We start from the raw sequence: 26,449 nt of genomic DNA on the forward strand, positions 1-26,449 counted from the left end.
CGACATGAACCAGCTGAGCTGATGACCTGAAGATCGTCACCTTCTCCATAAATGAGATGTTTGTGTTTAATGTAAAGATCTGGAGCAGCCGTGGCTTTTATGAAGTTTAATGTGTCGGGACACACGCACACAATAAATGAGTATTTTCTGTGGAAGCAGGTGATAAAGACAAGAGTCAGATATATTTAAGAGTCCAGGAAAACACAAATTACTCCTTTAAAACGTCTGAAACTGTTTCAGATTATTTGCTTCTTTATCTCAAACGACAAAAAACAACTTTTATTACAAACATTATTTCTGTTCATCACATTCAGTTGAATATTTGCATCATTCTGCTTTTTCATATTGTTGAATAGATGTCAAACAGAAGCCGTGAGCTGCAGAGTGAAGTGTTTATGATATATATACATATATAATATATAATGTACGTGTTGATTTGAAGTATTTAGATTACCTGAAAACTTTACATCCAATCTAAGTTTTTCTATCATGTTGAGTCAGTGTGAATAAATTAAAGGTGCATTACGAAATAATCGTAGTAAAAGATTATCAGCAGAACGTGAAGAACAGTTTGTTGTGTGAAAGTCGTCTGGTGTTGCAGAAACATCTAATGAAGTTAGCATGCTAACCAGCTAGCCGCGGGCCTGAACACCTCCCTCCTGTTGGTCCAAAGCTCCTGAGCTAACAGTGTAACACCAAACTCCCCCAGCAGTCCCACTAGCTGCATGGCTAACTGAGCTAACAAGCTAACAGGATACATGGATGTATGTAATACAGTTAGCAGCAGTTAGCAGTGACCTGGTGATGTGCCGCCCCCTGTTTGTTTGGAGCATAAACTCAACAGGTGGTCAAATCTTACATACTGCACCTTTAAAGAACTTCCGAATAAACATAATGTGTTTTTTAGTTTATTGTTCACATATTAAACGTAAAAGTATCAGTTATTCTGTCTCCCGTCTCTTTACATTGAACTTGTGTCACAGAATTAGATGGAAAATTTACTTTAATTGCAAAACTGGAGTCACTGTTTTACATAAATGATCGAGTTATCTGATATTTCATGATTAACACTAGATGACAAATTATTTTAAAATGAAGCGTGAATCATATTTATTGTCATTTCTGGCTCAGTGTTGTAAACTGACGTCACTCGTGATAATTATCTGCTGAAATTAGATTTGTTTGTTTGTTTGGTTTTAAAACACTTTCTCTGCAGCTGCTGAAGGTTTAAAACATGTTTGTGATATTAAAACACTGACAGGAACATTTTACTGTGCAGTGACAATTTAACTTTTTCTATATGAATCAAATAAATGTGACTTTTGTCTGAAAGTCAAACTTCTCTGACCCGTTTTCTTCTTCCCGTCCGAACCTGAAACTTTTCCTCTTGTTGTTCTGAGCTTCTTCAGCTGTGACCGCTCATGAATATTCATGAGATGAAGTTTTCTGAACCAATCATCGGCTCAGAAGCAGGACGCTGCGTCAAGCTCCAATCAGAGCCATACAGGAAGTCAACTGCTTCACCTTCACAATAAAAGTATTACATATAACGTCAGCTGGTGTTTAACCACTTTAAACAGTTGAATTATTGTAGTTCAGGAGTTTGTTTCCCTGCAGGCTGTTTTCATGTTGATGACAGAGGTGGATACATGTCAAACATTTATGACAGAGCTGATGAACCGATGAATTGGCAACTAGTTTGATAATCTGCTGCGTTTTTTAAGCAGAATTGGCAGAACTTTGCTTCTCGTGTGATGCAGCTGAAATATCTTTGGGTTTTGGACCAAACAAGTCATTTGGAGACATTTCTGTAGATTTGGTGAAACTGTGATGGACTTTGACGTTTCATAGAAACACAATCAATCAAGAAATAATCAGCAGATTTATTGAGAATGGAAACTACCATCAGTGGCAGCCTTATTAAAGGTCACATTGTGAAACAGTCGGTGTGAATAGATAAATATAATCAGATGCACTCACACAAAATAACAACAGACATTTTCCAGAGAGAAACATCGACTCATGAGATCAAACTGACTTTAAGCAGCTAAAGAAACGAGTTCCCTGCTGAACACGAACATCTGACAGCAGTTTGTTCCCACTGCAGCTAAAATAAGCTCAGCTGCTCTGTAATTGTTGTTTACTGTACAAAAGCTGAACCGACTCAACTTCAGCACTGTTTGAACTAAAAGCAGCAGCAGCAGGTCCTGAACAAAGAGGGAGGGAGAAGTTAGTTAGTTCCCTGCGACAGAAACCGACCGTAAACTGAAAAACAAGTATCATGTGTGTTTTCCACATGAAGGAAACAGGAAGGAGCCCGACTGCAGCTCCATGTGGGGTCGGATCACACCGGTGATGTTTGTCATCAGACTAATGAAACATGGTGTCGGTTCTGGTGCTGATGAGTGGATGTAGTTCACTGAGCACTTTAACACAAAACTACTGAGGTTTGACTTTAATACAACAAACTGACAAACATCACGTGACTCATGACACAACTGTACAATTTCTTTCTGAAATAAGGTCCCAGTTGGTCCATCTGCAGCGCTGCGACTTGACCTGACCCGTCTGGACTCTAAGTGGATGCTGGTGAATACGTCGTTAAATCATTATAAAGTACATGTTTATAGAAGTCAAACGAAATCAATATATAAACTATAATACATAAGATAATGGTTGATACATTAAATTATATTTTGCAGGACATGGACGTGTTTATAAATTGTATATATATATATATTTGTGTATATTTGTATATTACCTATTCATTCATTTATTTATTCATAAGTTAATAAGATTAAATATTATTAAATTAGGTTAAATAATTTAATAATAATAATAATGATAATAATAATAATAATATAATAATAATAATAATAATAATGAGATTAAATAAGGAAGCCTGTGCTGAGAGGAGGGGGATCAGATAAATTCACACTTCTTCCCAATTTTCAATGTTCAATAAAGAGAAGGGAAGAAAACTTTTACTCTGAAGGCTTCCACCGGAAGTGGTCGCAGTGAGCTCGTGCAGCTTGTCAGCCTGTTGCTCGCGGCGTCGGGCTCAGTCCGGCTCGGAACAGAGAAGAAGTGAGCTCGGTCCGTCTCTGGGGAAGTTGTGGGTCTGTCCGCTCGGTTCCGACACGACGGGTCACTGTTCGTTAACTGAGGCGGGAAGAGAAGCGATGAGTTCGGACTGAGAGAGAAGATGATGAAGAGGAGCTGCGGACTGATCCACTGCTGCAGGGACGAGTTGTTCACCAGCGGAGCGGCGCGGAGAGGTGACACACACAGACACACACACAGACACACACAGAGAGAGACACACACAGAGAGACACACAGAGAGAGACACACACAGAGAGACACACACAGAGACACACACAGAGACACACACAGAGGTGACACACAGAGAGAGAGAGAGAGACACACACACAGAGAGACACACAGAGAGACACACACACACACACACAGAGAGAGAGAGACACACACACACACAGACACACACAGAGACACACACAGAGAGACACACACAGTGACACACACACACAGAGACACACAGAGGTGACACACACACAGAGAGACACACAGAGAGACACACACACAGAGAGACACACAGACACACACAGAGACACAGAGACACACACAGAGACACACACACACACAGAGAGACACACACAGAGAGACACACACAGAGAGACACACACAGAGACACACACAGAGACACACAGAGGTGACACACACAGAGAGACACACACAGACACACACACACACACACAGACACACACAGAGAGAGAGAGAGAGACACACACACAGACACACACACACACACACACACACACACACACACACAGAGACACACACACACACACACACAGAGACACACACAGAGACACACACACACACACAGACACACACACACACACACACACACACACACAGAGACACACACACACACACACACACAGAGACACACACAGAGACACACACACACACACACACACACAGAGACACACACACACGGAGACACAGAGACACACACACACACACACACACACACACACAGACACACAGAGAGACACACAGAGACAGAGACACACACACACAGACACACAGAGAGACACACAGAGACAGAGACACACACACACAGAGACACACAGACACACACAGAGACACACAGAGACACATACACAGACACACACACACACACACACAGACACAGAGAGAGAGAGAGAGAGAGAGACACACACACACAGACACACACACACAGACACACACACACACACACACACACTGCGACCACGAGGCTGTCAGAGTGACTTCCTCTGTTGTTTACCTGCACAAACACACTAACATACACTAAAGTTGTGGGTATCGTTTGTGTACCGTGAGGTCCATGTTACATATTGTGTTTTGGTACTTTCACTAAATATTTACAACGTAATATCAGAATCGTTAGAAAGTCTTAAACCACTCGGCCTTTGTTGTGTTGAGTTGTTGTGTTGAGTTGTTGTGTTGAGTTGTCGTGTTGAGTTGTGATGTTGAGTTGTCGTGTTGAGTTGTCGTGTTGAGTTGTCGTGTTGAGTTGTTGTGTTGAGTTGTTGAGTTGTCGTGTTGAGTTGTCGTGTTGAGTCGTCGTGTTGAGTCGTCGTGTTGAGTTGTCGTGTTGAGTTGTTGTGTTGAGTTGTCGTGTTGAGTTGTCGTGTTGAAGTGACACAGTGATCTCTGAGCTCTCAGCTCCGGCTCAGAGTCTGATGACACTCGGGGTGTTTGGTCCTCCAGAAGCTCTGGATCAGCGCCGGCTCTCAGCTGCACTTTCAACAACCTGGTTAAAAGGATTCGTTGTGTTTCGTTGGATGATGATGTGTGTGATGTTGTAAAGGATCTTCAGGGTTTCCTGCAGTCGGACGTTACTGAGGCTGATTTTACAGCTCGCGTGACTTTAATAGAAATTTAAAAACCCAGGACATGAACAAGAGGACGCTCTGAGTTCTGGGTGATTTAACCACATAACTGTGTCTGAAATCCAAGACGATAAAGTCTCGTATCACAAACTGATATCGACATGTTGCCCTCACCTCTGTAGTCATGGTAACTGGACTTTCACGTGACGTAATGAAGCGATCGGTGTGTTTTTAAAAAGTTATTTAGTTTTTAATACGTCACACGTTGAAGTTTTGTCAGGAACAAGCAGAACGTTACGACCACACATCAGATCAGTTCTGAGTAATCTGCACAGATTAAATCAGCGACGTGTCAGATGCTGCGTCACCATTTTGTTTCTAAATCGAACATCGATCTCAACGAGTTAAAATCAAAAGCAGGTTCGATTCTTCAAGTGTTGTTTTCTCTCCAACCCGCCAACGTGTGCACGTCTGAAGACAAACAGACAGAAACAAGCCCTCAAAGGCAACACAGCTAGCTTAGCGTTAGCCTGTTAGCCTGTTAGCCTGCACTTATCCCGTGTGCACGAATCAGCTGACTGACGCTGGAGGACACGTTGCAGGGATCGGCCACGTGGACCAGTCGAGCAGGCAGAAGTCCAACAGAAGCAGAATTACAATGACGTGAGAGGAACCAGAGCAGAACCTGACGGGCAGCTGGGAGTTAAAGGGCAAACACACACTTTAAATGCTGCGATCATCACTGTAATCTTCGATGTACAGATATAACCACTTCCTGTAACGATGTGAATATCTTCAATTCGGGGAAAACGTAGGAAGTCATTTGCAGAAGTAGGTGTGGGTGAAAGGAGCGGCAGGTTTGGACTCTGACAGCTGCTGATGTTGAGAGATACAGACACAGTGTGAGAGGCTTTCAGGGGAATTCCCCTTTACAGCCAGTTTACATGAAGTTTCACTGAGTCAGAGGCTTTTATCAGAAACACAAGTTCATAATGATGTAAAATAAACTTCTTAACTAAAACAGTGTTATATTATTCAGTGTGAAGCGATCAGTGTGTTTTTAAAAAGTTATTTAGTTTTTTAAATACGTCACATGTTGAAGTTTTGTCACGAACAAGCAGAACGTTACTACGGCGACTTCAGAGACGTTCAGTGTCATCAGAAACATTCAGAAAGTGACGTCTCAGCTGCTGCGTCAGACTGAGAATCATCAACGTTTGATCTTTGAAGTGTTGTAACTGACACTCAGTCGGCTGATGGATCTATGTGAAATATAGTTTAATGGAGGAACAGTTTTAATCTGCACAATAACATTAACTGATGTATCACAGATTAAAATGTGCACATGATGATTACAAGTCAGTTATAAGTTTTGTTTTGATCCTTTTATGACCTAAAGTTACAGAATTGATCCCAGTTCAGGATCCATGTTAACCGAACACACACACCCAACACGTAACCCGCTGACATCCGGCTTTTGTCTTTAGTGTGAATGTGTATAATCAAAATTTGGGTCAGAGACTCTGCAGAGGTCTCGTGTGGACCAGGATATGATTTACATTGAAGCTGAGGAAGTGAATACTTTCTGTTTCTGTTCAAGAAGCGCTCGGACATCGTTCAGTCGGTGCTGAGTTCGAAAGTGAAACTGAAGATTGGAGATAAATTATCAGCCTGATATTAGAAAATGTATATTATCGTCTTTATCGGTATCTGTGAAATCACAGCTGATGAATAGAGCCGATAATACGAAGCGTAGATGTTTAACTTAATGCTCAACAAGCGCAGCGTCTACATTCGTGTACAGAATTTGGTGGTATGCACCTTTAAAGTTGGCTCATGAATAAAGCCAGAGAAGAAGAAGAACAGACGCTGTGGTCGCACTCGTCACAGACAAACATGTCGGCGCTGGTTGGACGTTTTCTGTTGGTTTTTTGTTTTTTTATTCAGTTTCCTGACTACATGTCATCTTATACTAACAGGTCATAAACTTCTTTTTAACAAACATAATTATCTGTTTATCAGTTGAAAAAATTCATATCGTGCGTCCCCACTACAGATAAATAAAAGTAACCATGGTAACGTCTGTGGCCTCGGTACTGAGCAGGTGTGTCTCTAAACAGAGATGAGAAAGAAAGGAGATGTCTCACTCCTGGCAAAATGATGTGTCTGATTCAGAATATTAATGATTAAGACTTAACATCTTCTGGATGTAGTCTGATGATCTGCTGCTTTCTGCTGTTGCCTGTTTTCAGGTGCGTTTGTGACATTGAACGCAACACACCCGAGAAAAAAACAAAAACACAGTCGTCGACTGGCAACGAGGAAGTCACGATTCTGACTCTGAATCAAAACTGGATGTAAACTACTCTCCAGTTTCTATCATGTAATTCATCAGCAGTGTTAGTGGCAGCCCAGCATCGCCCCCCCCCCCAGGAGAATAACATTTAACACGCACCTTTAAAGACAACAAAGCTAGCTTAGCATTAGCCTGCAGCGTCACTTCCAGACTCTTCTCCTGTGTTGTCAGGACATAAAACCAAAGATCTGTTGACCTTTACTGATCATCTACCAGTGGCAGAGCTGTGAGTGCTGATGATACGTGTTCAGACTGAACGATGACCTCTGACATTAAAAATCACATCGAATCGAGGGTTCGGAGATTCATGTCAACATTATATGCACTAATTTTGCTGTAAGAGTGGTCTCTCTCTCTGCGTCCTCGTCTGTGTCCGTCTCAGTCCATAATTGCATTAGTCTCTCTGAGTACTTTCTCATGACAGGGGGCTCCTGTTTTAGGATTAGCACACATGCTAACACACACTAACACACAACTAAGCACATGGAAGTGCAGCACAGCAGATCAATGTGTTTCTGATCACTTCAGGGGAAAGTTGTGTTTGTGTGTTTGTGTTCATATTTAATGTTGTAACGCAAACGCTGCGACTGCGTGGAGCTGGTGAAGGTCTTGGTTTGGTTTGTCTGGTGACCGACAGCAGCAGGATTACAGCAGCTTAACGTTACCTCAGAGACCTTCATGCTTCTGTAGCCTTTACATTAAAGGAAACACTTGACATGTAGAGAAATACACTTAATGAGAGTTAAATGAGAAGATTTAACTCTCATGCCTGGCTCTGTCCGAAGGCGAGCAGCTGAGCCGCCTCTGGCAGCGCTCTGATTGTATCTCGCTTGATTAATATCTACAAACACGAGAATTTGTAGTTTTAGTGGTGGTTGGCTGGGACCGGTCACTTCCTGGAGTCTCTGGGGTTCCCTAGCAACAGAAACAGGTAGGGGTCAGGTGAGGGTCAGACAGGTGTAATGCCTACAAAACAATTTGTTTTTTTTTACAGGTGAACCAACATGTTCATCAGTGAGCTTTAGAGCTGCTGGTGGATTTTGTTGCCTTTGGACGGAGCCAGGCTAGCTGTTTCCCCCTGTTTCCAGTCTTTATGCTAAGCTAAGCTAACCAGCTGCTGCTTGTAGCTTCATATTTAGCACACAGACACAAGAGTGGAGTCAATCTGAACATCTAGAAGAAGATTCAGTCCAAACTTGTTCTGTGTTTGAAGTGTGGCAGAAATGTAGATGTGATGATGTCATGTGTCTCACATGAGATCCACGCGTGAGATGATGCTCACGGTGAAGCAGACACAAACTGAACCGATCACAAAGTCTCTGCTGGACTGAACTCAGCGTGACGGGATGTGACAGTGGAGGAGGATCTGACGGAGGGCGCGGTGATGACGGGGGGTGGTGACCTTTTTTTTGATGGCTGGTTTTGGTGTGTACCAGATGGGTCGTCATGGTGACAGTTACATACATGATGACGCCTGACGCCCACTTTTGCAGAGCAGAAGGTGAGATAGTCGTTTTCTTCCCTGAGTGAATCATCTTCGCGAACGTAGACGCTCTTTGTGTCGCTGCAACAAGATGCTGAGAGACGTTCGGCCAAGTTACACCGAGCTTAATCAACGGTGTGTGTGTGTGTGTGTGTGTGTGTGTGTGTTGATACCACCAAATCCTGTGAACGCTACATGTGGTGAACTGTGCACACACGGTCCTGTTCCCACACACAACCTGTAGTTCCTGGCATGGTCTCAACACACACACATGCACACACACACACACACCCTCCCACTCCTGGGTGACGAGCTGTGACCCCCCTCTCCAGGCAAACTTCACTTTTTTACGTTTTCTTTCTTGTCCGTCACATTTAAGACGTCAGAACTGTAAAAGATGAACTCGTATGATCAGATGAGCTCAGGCCTCCACAGTCCTGATGTTTCCACACTCTTTATTATTAATCTGCTTCTCTTCCTGATCCTGCTGCTGCAGACACGGACGAGTTAGTTTCTCCTCGTTGTTCCTCGTCTCCACTTGCCAGCTGAGAGAGAAATCTGTATTTATTGACCTCCTCTGGCTTTGGCAGGACGCAGCCGAATAAACAATAGTGTGTTTGTGTTGACTGTCAGCACGAGGCCTCCCATTGGCTGCGATCAGAGGAGACAGCACAGCGAGAGCCTGTGGGACACACACTGGGCTGTGAGATCCCATCAGCCACCTGGGCGTCCTGGACAGAGACGCGGCCGGGAACGGGAGCGGCTCCGAGGTCGACCTCTTCGCGGCTCTGAGATGAGAGCGAGGAGAAATCAAAGCTTCAGATCAGATTCGAGACTCGTAGCTGTGAGACGAAAGTGAGACGCTCTGACCTCGTTAAATCTGCAGCGACACAACTGCTGCACGCTGCAAATGTTCTGTGTGAATTGTTTTTGGAGGGTTGGTGGTTAAAATCTAATATATAAGAAGGATTGTTGATTTTACTGTTGAGTTGTGTGGTCAACTGTTTCCAACGATGTCAAAGCAGAGAAATCCACAAGTTTACTCAAAGTAACGGTGCGTTTGATTTGGTCGCCTGTCGCTGCGACTTCCAGGAGAGAGAGGAGAACGAGACCAAACGTAACGTGAAGAAACCTTTGAAACATTTCCTCATCTGTGAACATAGATCTTCATCAGCAGTGGTGGATGTTTACAGATGTGTTCACCGCCAGAGAAGTTCATTTTTTATTTGCATTACTTAGACAGCCAGATTACAAGCATGCACTGAGTGTGTGTGTGTGTGTGTGTGTGTTTGGATCGAGGTGAACCTCAGACTGAACGAGTTCAGGTTGAGTATTTTTTATTGTTTTGCAGGAAGTGACAGACTCTGAACTGTCATTAAAAACGCCCACAAAACGACTTTTTTGCAGCTGTTGAGCCTGATGCTGATGTAAAGGTGAGATGTAGAGCAGACACGTGACATTAAAAAGATGTGAACACTGATTTTGACTTCCTGGAGTCTTCCTGTGTTCGACTCTGGTACATGTTGAGCTCCTGTGTCTGCTCGGTCAGAACCAGGGAGGCGTCTCCTCCTCTGCAGCTGTCAAACTGTTTGTTTCTGTAGATGCTTGAGATTTCTTTGATGTACGAGTCTGTGGGCCGACCTCCAGTGAAGGTGTGGTGTTTCCCTCATAATAAAACTCGTTTCCTCATCTCTGAAGGATTTAACGTTGGTACAAAATGGTAAAAACAAGTTTGACGGCGACAGATCAGACTGAAAGCAAAACCTAACTCGTCTAAAGGACGATATTTCCTTTGGCTTCAACATACAATTAGTGTTGAGTCATTCGCTCTCCTGCCATTAAAATGTCTCTGTCACTCTGTAATCATGACCAACTCCAGCTTTTTACTCAACAAGGTTTTATTTCCTTTTTTCCTGCAGTGCACACATGCACGTACACTCCCTCAGTCACACACACACACACCATGTAAGAAATAGTGACTGTAATCTTCCCACACTGACTGAATTAAATGTGGCTGTGTCGGTTTCAGAGAGAAAAAAAGAGATATATATATATATTACAGACAATAAACTGACTCCGCTTCAAAGAAACTCAAACGTACATGTACAAAAATACATCGGGGACGTGTGGTGACAGCAGAGCGTGAAAGCTGTCACCCTTCACAGAACCAGAACTGAGAGCGCAGCCTGGCTGTCTGTGGTTTCTTGAAAGCGAGGCAGAGTGAGACCTCTGTGCTGTAAACAAACAGGCAGATCTCGGGTCAGCGCCGTTCCACAGGAAGCTGCGGTCTGAAGAAAGACGACGTTTCTGCGTTTCTAAATGAATCAGACGCTGCTGACAACAGGAAGTAAAACCTGCACAGAGCTGCTGACAGGAGACCTCCACCTGTCTGTGAGGCTCAGCACCACGTTTCATCTAATGAACCTCTCCTCTCCAGCTTTTAGTGAAAAACAATATCTCAAGAACTGTTGGATGGATTTCTAAAGAGCCATAAACATAAAGTCATGAGTCAAACATTTTATTTCCTCAGTGATAACGAGTTAAATTGTATTTGTTATCTTGAGATAACGAGATAAATTCATCCGTCAGCACAACAAAACAAAAGCTTGTTCCCTCTCATTCTTCACAGCTTCATGTGGAGCGTGCAGACACGGCGTCTCGACAAGTGCAGCAGCTGATTTAATCTGAACACGTCAGATGAAGGAGCGCTCGTCATCCATGACCAGAATCCCTAAAACACAGCTCCGTCCCCACAGAGCAGTGTGTGTGTGACGGTCCAGTCAGCGTCTCACGATTAAAGAAGCTCTGTTTGATCTTTGAGTCGTCATGAACTCTTGGCTCTGGGACGGCGCCGACCCGACCTCCAGACACAAACAGCTTTTCTTACCAAAAGCACTTTTTAACCAGCTCGTTATCGCAGGAGAATAAAGTTCGTTATCTCGTGATAATGACATGAACAAAGTTTGTTTTCTCGAGAAAACAATTAAATTTTTCAAAATTCAAACTCAAAATTTAAATATTTACAATATTAATGAGGTAATAACACAAACTCAGAAATATTAAAGGTTCATGACAGTAAAGTCATTTTCTGAACTCACTGTGTTGGTATTTAGTTACCAGCACTGATGCTGCTGACGCTTTTTCATTTAACACTTGTGTCCTTTCTCCTCAGCAGCCAGGGTGCATGATGGGATCTTTCCGGCGTCCAAGGCCCCGGTTTATGAGTTCTCCGGTTCTGTCAGACCTGGCCCGGTTCCACGCCAGCTCACCTGCGCTACAGATCTCCAACACCAGAGTGTGGAACAGGTCAGAGCAACAGAGCGCTGTGCGACTGGACAGCAGACATCAGTTATTACAGGTTACAGGTGTTTCTTGAGCTGAGTAAAGATCTGAACCTGGATCAGTGTTTGAACCCAAACCCACCTCACAGAACCACCAGTTAGTTTCATGCAGACTGTCTGACTCCATAATCCCACAAAGTCCAGATATTATCCTCGTGTTTAGGACACAACGGCACTGCATATACAAGTCTGTGTGTGTGTGTGTGTGTGTGTGTGTGTGTGTGTGTGTGTTATGGGTCCAAACATCAGCTTAAACCAGAGGAAAAAGTGCTGTCTCGTGTTGTTCCAGAGAGAAGAACCGGTTCTGTTGAAGGTCAGCAGTCTGAGGCCGTCATCAGGTCGGATCAGATGATCCAATCAGACGGTTTCCTGTTGGGTCGAGGTTACAGAAAGTGTGAGACTTTAATTACAATGATTTGGAGACGGGTCACAGCCGTTGAGTTTCTGCCTCCTATCTGGGGCGGGACCGTGGTGGCAGCAGGTTAAATGGGTTATTCAAGACGTCCCTCTCCACACAAACATTTTCTAGCTCCAGGTGAGATATATAATCCCTGCGGTGTGTTCTGGGTCTGCCCGTGGTCTCCTCCCAGAAAACCTCCACAGGAAGAAGTCCAGGAGGATCCTGATCAGATCTGAACCACCTCTGAACAGGAAGGAGCATCAGCTCTACGTCGAGCTTCCTGCAGATGTCTGAGCTCCTCCCTCTGTCTCCAGGGCTGCAACCAACGAGTGTACGCATGAAAAAACATTTCATTTCATGATTATCCAGATAATCATCAAAATACTCTAAAGCGCTAAAACATACTGGACTCACTTTAACCTCGACTCGCTGGCTGCTCGCTCAGGAGCGCTGAGATGAAGCGTTCGTACTCTGAGAGAAGAAACGCTGCACGTGCATCTCGTCTCTGTGACATCAGCGTGTTGACAGCCGCTGCTGTGTGATCCACACTGATCCTTTGTGGTTGACTTTCTTTGTTTTTTATTTGACGAGGAGGATGTGCCTGATGACATCATCCATAGGAGACACAAATACGGTGAATATTATCGCCGACGCCAGGAAAAAAGAAAAAGAGCCACAGTGACATCACCAGAGCCTTTCTGAAGAACGCTGGGTGCTGCGCCTTCTCTCTGGGCGGCCGCAGACACTCGCTCCTCATTGAACAAATTGAAATTGAAAGAAAGACACTGGTGTTCAGACAATAATGCTACGTGGACACAGAGCCTGAGATCACATGAGATCCTCCTCCAGCGTCTCTGTTGTTCCTGACCCTCGGGCCTGTGCAGCTCACTCTCTGTGTGTTGAGGTGTTTTCGGCTCAGGCAGCAGAAACTTGCAGCTCCTCTGAGTCTTTGGCCCGTTTCCTGCTCTCCCCAGCGTCGGGCAGGATGTTTAGTAGGAAGTGGAGGTGGCAGCCGGGCCACGTCCTGTCAACCAGCTGAGTCACGTATGACGGCCGACACACACTGAGCCGACACGCACTGAGCCGACACGCACTGAGCCGACACGTACTGAGCCGACACGAACTGAGCCGACACGCACTGAGCCGACACGCACTGAGCCGACACGCACTGAGCCGACACGCACTGAGCCGACACGCACTGAGCCGACACACTCCACAACTGTCAGAGAAACAACTTTCCAGGCTCAGTTTCACAAATCAAACTGCTTTGTTCACTGACACGTTTGTTACCATGTACTCCAGATCAGCTCCCTGCAGGACACGTAACTTAAATGATCCACGACCTCATGACCTCTGAGCTGACCTGCATTTGTTTGTGTGTCCTCAGCGTCCAATCAGCTGTCATCAAGGTGTTCCAGGGTGGAGCGCTGCAGACCAACGAGCTGTACACACTTAACGAGAGCATCAGGTAACGAAGACGTCTTCTTCTCTCAGTGTGACGCTCAGATACGACACGACATGTAGAGACGAACAGAAAGACACGAAGAGCAGTGAACACTCAGGGTGACATGATGAGTAACGTAATGTTTCATATTATGGTATGTCTCCTCTGTGTGGGTGTTTGAACAGGAACAGCAGCTACATTAAGGAAACTTTACATTTTTATTATGTTTTTACTGTATTTAACCTTTTATGTTCCCATGTGGATTCAAAATCTCACGTACGTATAAAGTCAGGCTCAGCCATCATCTCCTCCTGTTGATATGAAGTCAGGCTCAGCCATCATCTCCTCCTGTTGATGTAAAGTCAGGCTCAGCCATCATCTCCTCCTGTTGATGTAAAGTCAGGCTCAGCCATCATCTCCTCCTGTTGATGTAAAGTCAGGCTCAGCCATCATCTCCTCCTGATGATATAAAGTCAGGCTCAGTTCTGCTGAACAGCTGAAGCAGCTGGAGATGATTTAAACATCAGACGTCTCCATGCAGCTGCAGAGTTTCCTAAAAATATTCCTGTTGTTCCAAGAAGCAGGTTTCTTGTGTTACCTGGATTATTCAGTGATTAAAGAACCGGGTTCAGGTCCGCTAACGTCTGTGTATAATCACAACTAAACTGTTTTACTCAGAATATAAGTCAGTGAACTGGAACAGGCCTGAAGTGTTGAAGAGGAGAGGAAACATGGCGGCTGTCGCTCCCTCCTGAACTCCTTCCTGTCTTTGCAGGTGGCTCCTTAAAACGGAGATGGGCTCCTTCATCACAGACTACTTCCAGGTACTTTCAGTCTGCATTTCCTGTTTTTCTCCTGTTTATAAAACCTGACAGTTTAACAGAGTTCATGTCAGCATCTTCATCGAGAAGTCTGTTTGTTTTCACCAGTCAGAGGAAACATGACTGCGGTCGCTCCACTTCCTGTATCTGTGTTTGTTACAGTCACACTTTGATCGTCAGTGTGACGAGGCACAGTGTCTCAGGTTGACACAGTATAACGATATTTTGGCTCATAGTAGTGTATGAAATAATCCTACAACAGACATGTTTTCTAAAATCATCAGTCATTATGTTTCATGATAAACTGTAGAAAGTTTAACAGGAATAAATGATACACAGTAAACCTTACTGGAGATATATAATCATAAAGAAATAGATAAATATATTTAACAGTGGTATACTATGCGTTCATCATGACATAACGAGAAATGAACATAAACTGGTGAAACTGAAACGATACCAAAAACTCACGGTACGATAATATCACGGTCAGTAGTCCATGATGGCATGAGACCGCTGTCCTCTGTCCCCTGTCCTCTGTCCCCTGTCCTCTCTCCTCTGTCCTCTGTCCTCTGTCCTCTGTCCTCTGTCCTCTCTCCTCTGTCCTCTGTCCTCTGGTCCTCTTCCTCTGGTCCTCTGTCCTCTGAACACTAAATGTTTTATTGTCCAGAAAGAGAAGAATAAAAACCACATCACGCTCGTCCTCTGTCCCCTGTCCTCTGGTCCTCTGGTCCTCTTCCTCTGGTCCTCTGTCCTCTGGTCCTCTGGTCCTCTCTCCTCTGTCCTCTGTCCTCTGTCCTCTGGTCCTCTGGTCCTCTGGTCCTCTTGTCCTCTGTCCATGTCGACACATGTAAGAAACAGCAGCTCAGTGTCGGTCTGAAACTGGATCCAGACACAGGGACGGTGAAACGTCACTGAGGTGTGAGGCTCCTCCAGTCTGAACTGATGGTGTGATGTGAAGCTCGCAGTCGGCTGCAAACCGTGAAGATGTTTATCTGTCTGGCAGGAGAAGCTGGACGAGCATCAACTCGTTCAGCGCCCAGCTGCTGGATTTGAAATTGATTTGAACACTGCATACTGTAGATGTTCAGCTGCACGGCACCTCAGTGCTCATGTGACACGACGTGACTGTGATTATGATCACAGACGGTTGTTCGGGTGTTCGGACCGCTGGTTTTCTAACTGCAGCTTTCCAGTCAAATACTGAGACAAAACTGTGTCTCCTGAACATGTCCACAGCTCGAGGCAGCTGGACTGAATCCCTCTTGTGGTTGAACCAATCACGACCTCAGAAGACACTGAGGGCTTTTCTCCATGACAACATGTTTTGACTCGTCTCTGGACTGACTTCAGGAAGACTTTGATATACCAGCTGATGGGGTTATTTTAAAGAAGTGGACCTTTGCCAGGTCAGCTGATCGAATGAGGCAAAGAGGTCATCAACGAACAGTCCTGCGCTGTGACACCTTGCATGGATAACAGGGTGGTTAGAGGCTGAAACCCAAAATGCTTCCTGAGGTCACAGAGTGAAGCAGCAGCAGCAGCTCTTAGTCGAACTAAGCTGATTGCTGCCTCCTCCGCCCTGAAGCTGCAGTCGGTGAACAGCTGAGTGGCTCCTGATCTCCTGAGCTTTCAGATAGTGACCTGTAGATCAGCAGATGGTGACGAGGACGATGAGCCGGAAGTGGACAGACGTCCTCTTCCTGTTCAGAGACGACAGCAGGGGAAGACTTCCTGTCACATCTGACTGTAATCTCAACACTGACGCCTGGACTGTCTCACAGCTGACATGTCTTTCCTGTCCACATCCTGAGACCATCCATCCTGTCCTCACTGATCTGACGTCTGGGAAAAGCTTGTTTCAACTTCGACATTCAGATTAAATGTTTGCTGTGAGCGAGACGATGACCTCGGTTTCCCCAAAGGTCACATGTCACATCTTTTCCTGTTTTTTCCAAACAGAGCTCTGAAACTAACTTTAACAGTGAACCTCCAACACAGGGAAATCTTACAGTTTACTGTCAATCCTGTTAAAGTTTAAAAGGTTAATAGGTTAAAGACTTCATAGTCACTTCCTGTTCTCAGGAGTGGCTCAAACTTCACGTTCCTGCAGTAAACAGTCATCTTAGAAACACAGTCTTCAGATATTTTGTCCCATTTTTCTGGAATAATAAACTGAAACTTGAGGCTGATTCAACCGGGCGATTCAAAAATGTGTACGACAAGAATATTTTATAATTTATCATTTATAATGCATCTGTTTATATTGTCCAGCTGTTGTCTTTATGAATGTATATTAAATCTTCTCCGATCTTCTATGTCATTACCTCTACCATTACATTTTCATTATTAATTTACTTTATTCTGTATGATCCTTTTTTAGTCTGTACTCAGGTCTCACTTGTAAACGAGATCTTGATCTCAGTGTACCTTAAAATATTATATAAGTTGCAGCATTTAATAATTGTTTTTATTAATGATTAATCTGTGGATTATCTTCACAATAAATCAATTATTCCTCTAGTCTATACAATGTGAAAATGTTCCTCTCAATATCCCAGCGCACAAAGTGACGCCTTCAGATCGTTTCTGTTGTCCTACAAACAGTCCACAGACTCGTTTAATGTCATAAATGACAAAGAAAAGCAGCAAATCCTCACATTTATGAAGCTGAAATGTTTGACATTTATGTTTGAAAATGACTGAAATGATTAATAATCAATAATCCGTTTTCTTTGTAATCTTTTCCTACTAATCTTTGCAGCTCGAGTATAAATTTGTTTCATACTATGCAGATGACACAGAACTCTACATAACAGGAGCTGTGTTTACATGGATGATATTTCTTTAACAGTGTTCAGGAACATTAATATTAAAAGTAATGCATTATGTTACAAGATTACTGCCATTAAAAAGGAACTTGTTACGTTACTGCGTCATCTACTGAGAAAATTAACATGTTAGAGTATTTTAGGGTTACAAAAAATTACAGTAAAACCTCTTTATGACTTGTTGCACATGTGGGTTATATTGTCCAGACGGCACGTAGCCAACTGTACATGTACCTTTGAATGTATTGACACTTACGTCATTTTGTCGTCTTCTTTACAGCCCACAATCAGTAACTCTGCAGTAATATGCACCAGCACGCAATATGATACTAAAATCTATAAATCAAGCCAGAAATCTTGATGTAGTTTTGGACTCACCTGAATTAGGACGACCACATAAAGACAATAACCATGTCAGCCTACTGCCACCTTAAAGAAAAGCAAGAATTACAGGATTTCTGTCCGAACAAGATACAGAAAAACTTTTAAAATATTTGGACCTGTAACTTCTTAATCAGTAACTATATATTTGCTTGCCTTTGCTTTTTGTTTTTGCCGTGTCTGTTGGTTTGTTGGACAGATTTCCACTAAACTTGGATGGAGGATGGGTCTCAGTCCAGAACAGACCCCAGTAACTTTTGGTGTGGATCTGGATAAAGGGACGGATCCAGGATTGTTTTCTTACTTAGGACGTTTTCACACATTTTCACCAATTTCTCAGGAAATAGATGGATCTTGATTAAAAAAAATTAAAAAAAACAAGGTTATTTACTTGGCTGGTATGTACGAGCAGAGGTATGCGCTCTACACAGTGCCATTCTAGTTAATAATCAGTTTTCTTTCTTATCATTGCAGCTTTAGTATGAATCTGTTTTATGTAATTCACAATTATACTAAAATTATGAAACTAATTAAAAGATTTTTTTTTTAAATTAAAAGATAAAAAAACGTTAAACTGCACGAGGACAGCAAACTGTGCTAAACTAAATATGGAGGCGAACAGCAGCTCAGCAGATGTGTTGGTCGACTTTAATGATGATTATGATGGTGTGTGTGTGTGTGTGTGTGTGTGTGTCTGTCTGTCTGTGTGTGTTTCAGAACCAACTGCTGACCCGAGGTCTGTCTGAAGTCCTGGATCAGGTCCTCGTCCACTCTGGTGAGACTGGTTCGTGGTTTCTGACGTCCCGTCTCCTGATAAACAAAAGAAAGAGCAAACGTGATCTCAATGGTTCAGAATTCAAATGAAATGTAAAAATAAGACAATAGATTCAAAAGTTTTACGTCTTTGTTTTAGCGCTTAGCCTCACTTCATTTGGGTTTTTTTTCTATTTCCTCGTTGGTGTGATTGTAGATGATGCAGCACAGTGAGAGTGTTTACGTGCACACCAGCATCCTGAAATGTCTCCTCAGTTAAAACTGTCTGAACTCTAAACAGAAGAAGGAAGAAACAAAAAGACAACGTCTCACCCTAACTCCCTGAACAACAAAACAGAAAGCCGTTAAAGTTAAATGTACAGTTTGGGTTAGCGACTAGCAACAACCAGGCTACTCCAACAAACCACACACTGTAACCGGCTCACTCCACATTACAAACAGACAAACTGGAAACAGTCACAAACGGTCGGAGTCGTGGAGAGTCATCACTGGTAGCGGTGATGACTCTCCACGACTTCTGCTCCCTGGAAGTTAAGAAGGAGTCAAGCCTCCAGATCGGCCAATCCGCTGTGATGTCATCAGGGGCAGCCAGCCAATCCCTACAGGAGCCAGCGCCGGTCAGTTAGACAGAGATCCTCGGAGAGAAAAGAGAGCGCCCACTCTCCGAGGACCAGAGCTAACACAAAATTACACACAATAATACACACAATACACAAATATGTAATCAAATACTGCCGCAGTCGTCACAACTTTAATTGTGTTTTTTAAATCATGTGTTTAGTTTGTTTAGAAAAAAGCCCCACAGATTAGTTTTTACGTTAGAGGAAACTGTGGCCGCACGCGACAACATCAAAACGTTTGTTTTCAGGTAACTATCGTCCTTTAACTGGTCGAGTTAATGAAACACCACAGTTTGGATCCTGCATTGAAAATGTTTGTGGTCGATCTCATAAAAGATTCGCTCACATCATCAAACCAACACAATCACACTAATGCCAGAAATTAAAGTGATCACAACATTGAGATATTTGGAAACTGTAAAAATGATCATACAAACAGTGTTTTCAGGTTTCCCCTCTTAATATCAAATAGATTGAGCAGGCCTGCTAAAATTACCTGCATGGTTCATACATGTAAGTGAATATTGGAAAAAGAAAATGTTTTGCCAGGATAAAATTTCCTTAAGTTTTTTTTTATCTGCAAAGAGCCCTCTGAGGGTCATGGCGAGAATTTTTTGGGATCCGTCGAAGACTTTTTCCTTCGTTCCCTCTGAGCCGCGTCATCATGGATCAGACACGACGACCTCTTCAGCTTCTCCTCGGTCGCAGCAGATCACTGGGGGAGAGGCCGAAGAGGTCGATGTGTTCGATCCACAGTAACACGACTCAGAAGGATAAGAGTAGTTCTCGCCATGACCCTCAGGGGGATCCATCGTTTTTCACCTGACAACATTTTTCCCACCTGTTTCACAGATTAGAACAACGTAAGGAACAAAGAACGATTTATCCCTGAAATAAACACAGGAGAGATTTAGATCACCTGGAAGTTTGTCTCTCTTTCCTCTCAGGCTTCCGTAGTCGCCTCATTCTTTGACCGATCACATGATGACTTTGTGTCGATCAGTCGTCGCTCAGTTTGTTTCTGTGTTGGATTGAGTTTCTGTTTAAAGCTGCTGTGACCCAGAAATCAAAAAGCTTCAGTCTCACCTGATAACACAGTGTTTGTGTTTACAGAACAACACCAACATTAATTTGAGGTTTAACGAGTTAATTTCCTCCGCCGTGCGTCGGGGATATTGGATATTTGTGCTGTGTTTCCATGGTAACCAACTGTCGTATCCCACAGGTGACGAGCAGCTCGTCGTCCTCGCCGACATGTGGGGCAGATTCTTCACAGAGATCCTCCCGACCCTGCAGGCCATCTTTTACCCCGTCCAGGTACACACACATTGTGTTCGTACAACGTTTCTTCATTCACACTCAGTCATGAATGGTCGTCAGAAGTGTCAATACTTGATTACTTTTCATATCATGTGTTTTAAAATGATACGATATCTGCGCTCTGTGGTATCAAATGCACCAACGCTTTATTTAAAACAGATCTATAATCAGATTTTCAACTAAAGGCTGCTTAGATATTAACATAATCATGAATTAGCATGTTAGCACTCAGCTCAAAACACCGCAGCCTCACAGAGTCTGTTCACATTTGGTTTTGCCATCTGTTCTGAGTGATCCGATCACAAGTGGACGGCTCTAAGCCTGTCGATTCACACCTGGCATTAAATACGTCTCGGCATGCTTCTGATTGACCTCCACTTTACATGTAAATATACGCCAACATCACTGGAACACTGGAGATGTTTATTACTAAAGAAAGAAATAAAAAGTGTTTTACATAAAGCAAGCAAAAGTGTTTGCTGAATTCACAAGAAGGAACAAATAAGTCAGAATCAGTCAGAGACAGAGTTTCACACAGTTTATAAAGTGTCTCCAACTCAACAACTCACTAAACTGACACATTTGTTAAGGGAGTCTGGGGACAAAGAAGTCGCCTATACTGGTTACTGTTTAGTGTATCTGTAAAATGTGACATGTTTAGATCAATAACATGTTTCTTCTTTCATAAATTGAGTGTAAATGGTGAAATCAGTGTAAACAGTGTGTTCAAACAGCTGCTAAATGTTGGCAGGTCAGACTTTAGCACTTTAGACACAGAAGCAGACAGGCTGGTGCAGCCATGCTGCCACAAACTGACACTTTCTACAAGGAAACACACAACTTACTGTTTTCATTTAATGCTGAATTTACAAGAAGGAGACAATGATTCAGAATCTGTCAGAGACAGAGTTTCACTACGTTAGAAAGTTTGTTTTAACTCAACAACTCTTAAAATCACTACATTTGTTAAGGGAGTCTGGTGATATTGTGTTACTGGTTCAGTGGTTGGATCAGTTCAGTAGGTGGTCCTTCTGTGTGGCCGCCACCTCTGAGAGCTGTCCAGCTGTGATCAGATCACTCAGTACAGATGTTGATATCAGTGTGTGTGTGTGTGTGTGTGTGTGTGTGTGTGTGTGTGTGTGTGTGTGTGTGTGTGTGTGTGTGTTCAGGGGCAGGAGCTGACGGTGAGGCAGATGGCTCTGTTGGCCTTCAGAGACCTGGTGCTGTTGAAGCTCCACCTGGAGGAAACTCTGGGTACTGCAGCCTCCGTCCCTCCACCTGTCACACAGATGCTGCTGGTGCTGCAGGTAAACACTTCCACTTGTTTGTACTCTTGCTTTTTGTAAACATGCTTTTGTAGTTTTTGTTTTCATTTCTGTCAGTTATGAAAACACTGTGAGAAGCTGAACGTGGCAGCATCAGTACAGGTCAGGAAGCAGTAAGACAGGTTGGACTCAGATTCAGAGATCAAAGTTAAATGTTGTTAATAAAATAATATGAAGATCAAGGCTACAGCAGGAAATGTGTCTGTAAACTGTGATGGACGTTTGAAACGGACGCTTCGGATTTAAATTATCTTTTCACCGAGTCAAACCGAGCAGAGCCAGGCTGGAAGATATCGTGGAAAAACACCATAAACTCAGAAATCTTTCTTCAAATGGTCACAAAGGTTCTTTAAAACTAAAGTTTTAATTTTATCTCTTATTTTTCTTAGTTGAAAAACACCAGCCTGCTTCTTTCATTACTTTCTTGTTCTTTCACTACAGCGTTCCTAATAGTTGGATGCTAAATATTAACAATGTCACATTCAAGTTGACCGACGATCTTCAAGTGTCGGTATTTGACGAGTTTGAAATGAGAATCAAAAATCAACTTTCTTACAAAGTGGACCTTTTAAATCAAAACCAGATACGGACCCTTGAGTAATAAGTTTGATATCTCTGGCTGGGAGGTGTGAAACTCTCACTGTTCCTGGGCAAGAAACAAATACAACAACAACAACACACTCGTTAAGACCTCATCATCTCAACCTTTTGGTCACTTGTCACGTACAGGGAGACACCTGAACTCCAGAGAGTAAAGTTCAGATCCGTTTGGAAACCTGTTATTCACCTCTCCTCCGTCTAAAGAAACAAGACTCAAAGTACTTTAAATAAGTGATGAACTGCTCTGTGAACATCCTCTCTCTCTCTCTCTCTCTCAGGGTATCCACGAGTCTGCTGGTCCCAGTCTGGAGTATTACCAGTTGGAGCGCCTGGTGGAGATCGTCGTGTCTCCGTATCTCAGCAACGTTCTGCACAACAGACAGCAGCTCCTGTTGGGTCAGTGCAGCAGGAGCGTTATAAATCACTCAGCCTGACAGTAAACACGTTCTCTGCCTTCACGTATCATAAAGTAAACGCTGATTGCTCAGTGTGTGATGGCTGTAGTAAAATGACACATCTGCATTTAGATCCCTGTTCACTAGACTGTTCACAACGTCACTCTGCTGCCGGCCTGTGTCAGAGGTCGGAGGTCAGAGGGCTCTGTAGTAATATGCTGTTTAAATCCTCTCAGCAGGAAGGTGAGCGGCTTCATCCGCTGCTGCTGGTCTCACTCCTGCAGCTCCAGGTGAATGAACTCGAGCTGAGGGTGGCCGCGGGCCTCGGTTATAAACTTTTTATGCTTATATTGATCGATCGGGATCATTTTGTGAAAATAAATACTGCCTCCTGATTAGTCGTCTCTTCTTGTTCCTGTTATCAGAAGGCTGCAAACTGGCCTGATCGGACATATTTGATTAAAATCAGTAATTAAGTTCATAGAATGTCAGAAAAAAGTGAAAAATGTGGATAAAACTTTCCTAAAGTTTGAAGTGATGTCATCACATTTCTCGTTTTCAGTCTAAAACCCCAAAATATCCAGTTTACTGTCGAAGACGATGGAGAAAAGCAGCACATTGTCACAACTGAGAAGCAGGAACTGTGGACAAATAGTTGCTGATTGATTATCTGTCAACCAAACAATGTTGTTGTTGCAGGATCAGGAGTTCACCTGAACCTGCATCAGGAGAAGACTGAAGTTCAGGAACTTTATGTCACTAAATTATTTCTTTAATAGATTCCTTTAGATGTGTTCAGTCTTTTAAAAGGACTGAAATATAATTTGGGGAATAAAGTATAAGTTTAAACTTAAAAAATAAAATAAACACCTGACATTTATTAATTAGAAAGTAAAGTCAGGCAGGAAACAGCAGTTAAAACTTGTAAATGAAGTTAATACACCTCCGTATCACCTTTTAAAATTAAAAAAAAAAAAATGTATTGAGCCGTTAGCAGTGTGGCTAACAGATGCTAACATAAATACAAACTCAAGCCTTTGTGTGTGTGTGCGTGTGCGTGTGTGCGTGTGCGTGTGTGTGTGTGTGCGTGTGTGTGTGTGTGTGCGCTCGGTCCCTCAGGGGAATGTGTAATTCCTTCGAGCAGGTTTCACAAACAAACTCAAACCTCCCGTGAACTCGGCACGGCTCTGAAGGCTGATCAGATTAGCGTCCTAATCCCTGCTGTGAATGGAAACAGGAAGGTTTTCACTGCAGGAGGCCACTCAGCCATCCAACAGTACTGTACTGTTATATAACATGAATATATGAACATTTCACACGGAATTAATCCTGAGAAAAACCTGCAGGAACACACACACATCATAAACTCCTTCATTAGAGCAAGTAGATAAAAAGTGTTGTTAGTATAATTTTGTTGTTGTCATTCTTTTAACGTCAGAACATGATCTTTCTCTTGAATATTACCTAAAGTAAAGGAACAGTACACCCCTAAATGAAAACCCAGCCATCATCTCCTCCTGATGATATAAAGTCAGGCTCAGTCATCATCTCCTCCTGATGATATAAAGTCAGGCTCAGCCATCATCTCCTCCTGATGATATAAAGTCAGGCTCAGTCATCATCTCCTCCTGATGATATAAAGTCAGGCTCAGCCATCATCTCCTCCTGATGATATAAAGTCAGGCTCAGTCATCATCTCCTCCTGATGATATAAAGTCAGGCTCAGCCATCATCTCCTCCTGATGATATAAAGTCAGGCTCAGTCATCATCTCCTCCTGATGATATAAAGTCAGGCTCAGCCATCATCTCCTCCTGATGATATAAAGTCAGGCTCAGCCATCATCTCCTCCTGATGATATAAAGTCAGGTGAAGTCTCGTAGTCCACAGAACATTTCTGGAGCTTCACAGTGAAACAGAGTTGCAGCGTTCTGCTGAACAGCTGAAGCAGCTGGAGATGATTTAAAACAGAAAAACAACCAAATGAGATAAAACATGTTCGTCAGTGAGCTTTAGAGCTGCTGGTAGGTGGATTTGTTCCCTTTGGACGGAGCCAGGCTCGCTGTTTCCCTGTTTCCAGTCTTAATGCTAAGCTAAGATATAGCTTAGCATTAAGCTGTAGCTTCATATGTACTGTACAGACATGAGAGAGGAATCAATCTGAACCAGGACTCATAGCAGGAAAGAGAAGAGCAGGATGTTGAACTGCTCCTTTAAAGGATTACAATAATTCAGTTTTAGCTTTGATAAAAGCTGTTACAGAAGTGTTGTGTTGGACATGTGTGGAAACTGTTGGATCTAATCTACAATTTTAAACAGTTTAATAAAAGTGTATTTTCTGTCTCCTCCTCCAGATTCCCGCCATCTGCGGTCGTCAGGGTCGTTGCTAGGTGACCAGTCCCAGCCGGAGATCACCGTCACTCAGCATCATAACTCCTCCGACTCGTCGTCTCTGGCTCCGCTGGTGGAGCAGGAGGGCGAGGCGTACCTGGAGAAGTCTGGCGGTGTGCGGCGCCACACGGTGGCCAACGCACACTCTGATGTCCGGCTGCTGTCAGCGTCGGGCAGGATGCATGCTGGGACGGAGACGGACAATGGGGTGGGAGGGGGAGAGGGAGGTGTGGGGTTCGTGGTGGGAGGTGGGCCGATGAGTCCCAGGCCGTTCTGCAGCCAACCGGACATGATGGAGGCTCCGAGGGGAGGAGTTATCTGCTAGCGCTAATGAGACAATGGACACGTGAGACGATGCTGGACGGGAGAAGAAACAAGAGGACGGGGACAGGAAGTAACAGGGCATCATGGGAATTACACCGTGTGGGAGCAGCCAGACCCTGATGAGATGAAATAATGAGACAGGAAATAAAAAGACAAGATGGGACAAGAAGACGGACTGCAGGAAACAAAACAGGAGACAGGAAACCACAGAAGAAGACAGAAAACAGGACAGGATACAGGAAACAGGAAGTGACAGGACAGGAAACGGGTCAGAGGAAGTGTTTGTACTCATCTGTCCCACAGCTGCCAGCAGGACGAGCAGCTCTGTACTGAGAGGACTGTCTGAACCAGTGACACTGATCCAGGATCAGGCTCTGTGTGTTCAGGGTTGTACTGATCCTGTGAACAGAACCGGACTGCGGGTTCTGATTCTTCTCAGGTTCATGTGGATACGTTCTCTTTTAGGAATGTAAATAAATAATAAAGATTAAATAAACTAATTCATAAATAACCTTCAAATCCTCACGTGTCTGTCAGTCATGTTGACAGTAGCGATGTGTCGCTGTAGTGTTGCTGAACGCTGCAGTCATCACCAGAACCATCAGCTCAGTAGCAGTTTGACGACCCAGAAGGAAATTTTAGAAAGTTACACTCGGTTCCTCACACAGAATTTTTTTTTGTACTCGTTCCACACAGAAAAAAGGTTTTTGTTGCCGGTCTCGTACATGAAAAAACACATTTTTT

The 26,449-nt window shown here is 43.5% G+C and overlaps 1 protein-coding gene across 2 annotated transcripts; it reads left to right on the forward strand.

Annotated features, from left to right (window-relative positions):
- The first annotated feature begins 3,028 nt into the window (after positions 1–3,028).
- prr5l (proline rich 5 like) lies at positions 3,029–26,216 on the forward strand. 2 transcript variants are annotated; one of them, XM_073472738.1, is made up of 9 exons: positions 3,029–3,278; positions 11,915–12,045; positions 13,868–13,948; positions 14,700–14,748; positions 18,675–18,732; positions 20,577–20,668; positions 21,841–21,978; positions 22,875–22,992; positions 25,345–26,216. In XM_073472738.1, the coding sequence occupies exons 2-9, from the start codon at positions 11,924–11,926 to the stop codon at positions 25,704–25,706; spliced, it is 1,020 nt and encodes a 339-aa protein (XP_073328839.1). In that variant the 5' UTR covers positions 3,029–3,278; positions 11,915–11,923; the 3' UTR covers positions 25,707–26,216. The 2 variants fall into 2 exon arrangements, with proteins under 2 accessions (XP_073328839.1, XP_073328840.1); XM_073472739.1 differs by having other exon boundaries at positions 3,064–3,278; positions 11,912–12,045.
- Positions 26,217–26,449: the final 233 nt, after the last annotated feature.

Source organism: Pagrus major, chromosome 8, assembly GCF_040436345.1.
Source record: "Pagrus major chromosome 8, Pma_NU_1.0".
Taxonomy (NCBI): Eukaryota; Metazoa; Chordata; class Actinopteri; order Spariformes; family Sparidae; genus Pagrus; species Pagrus major.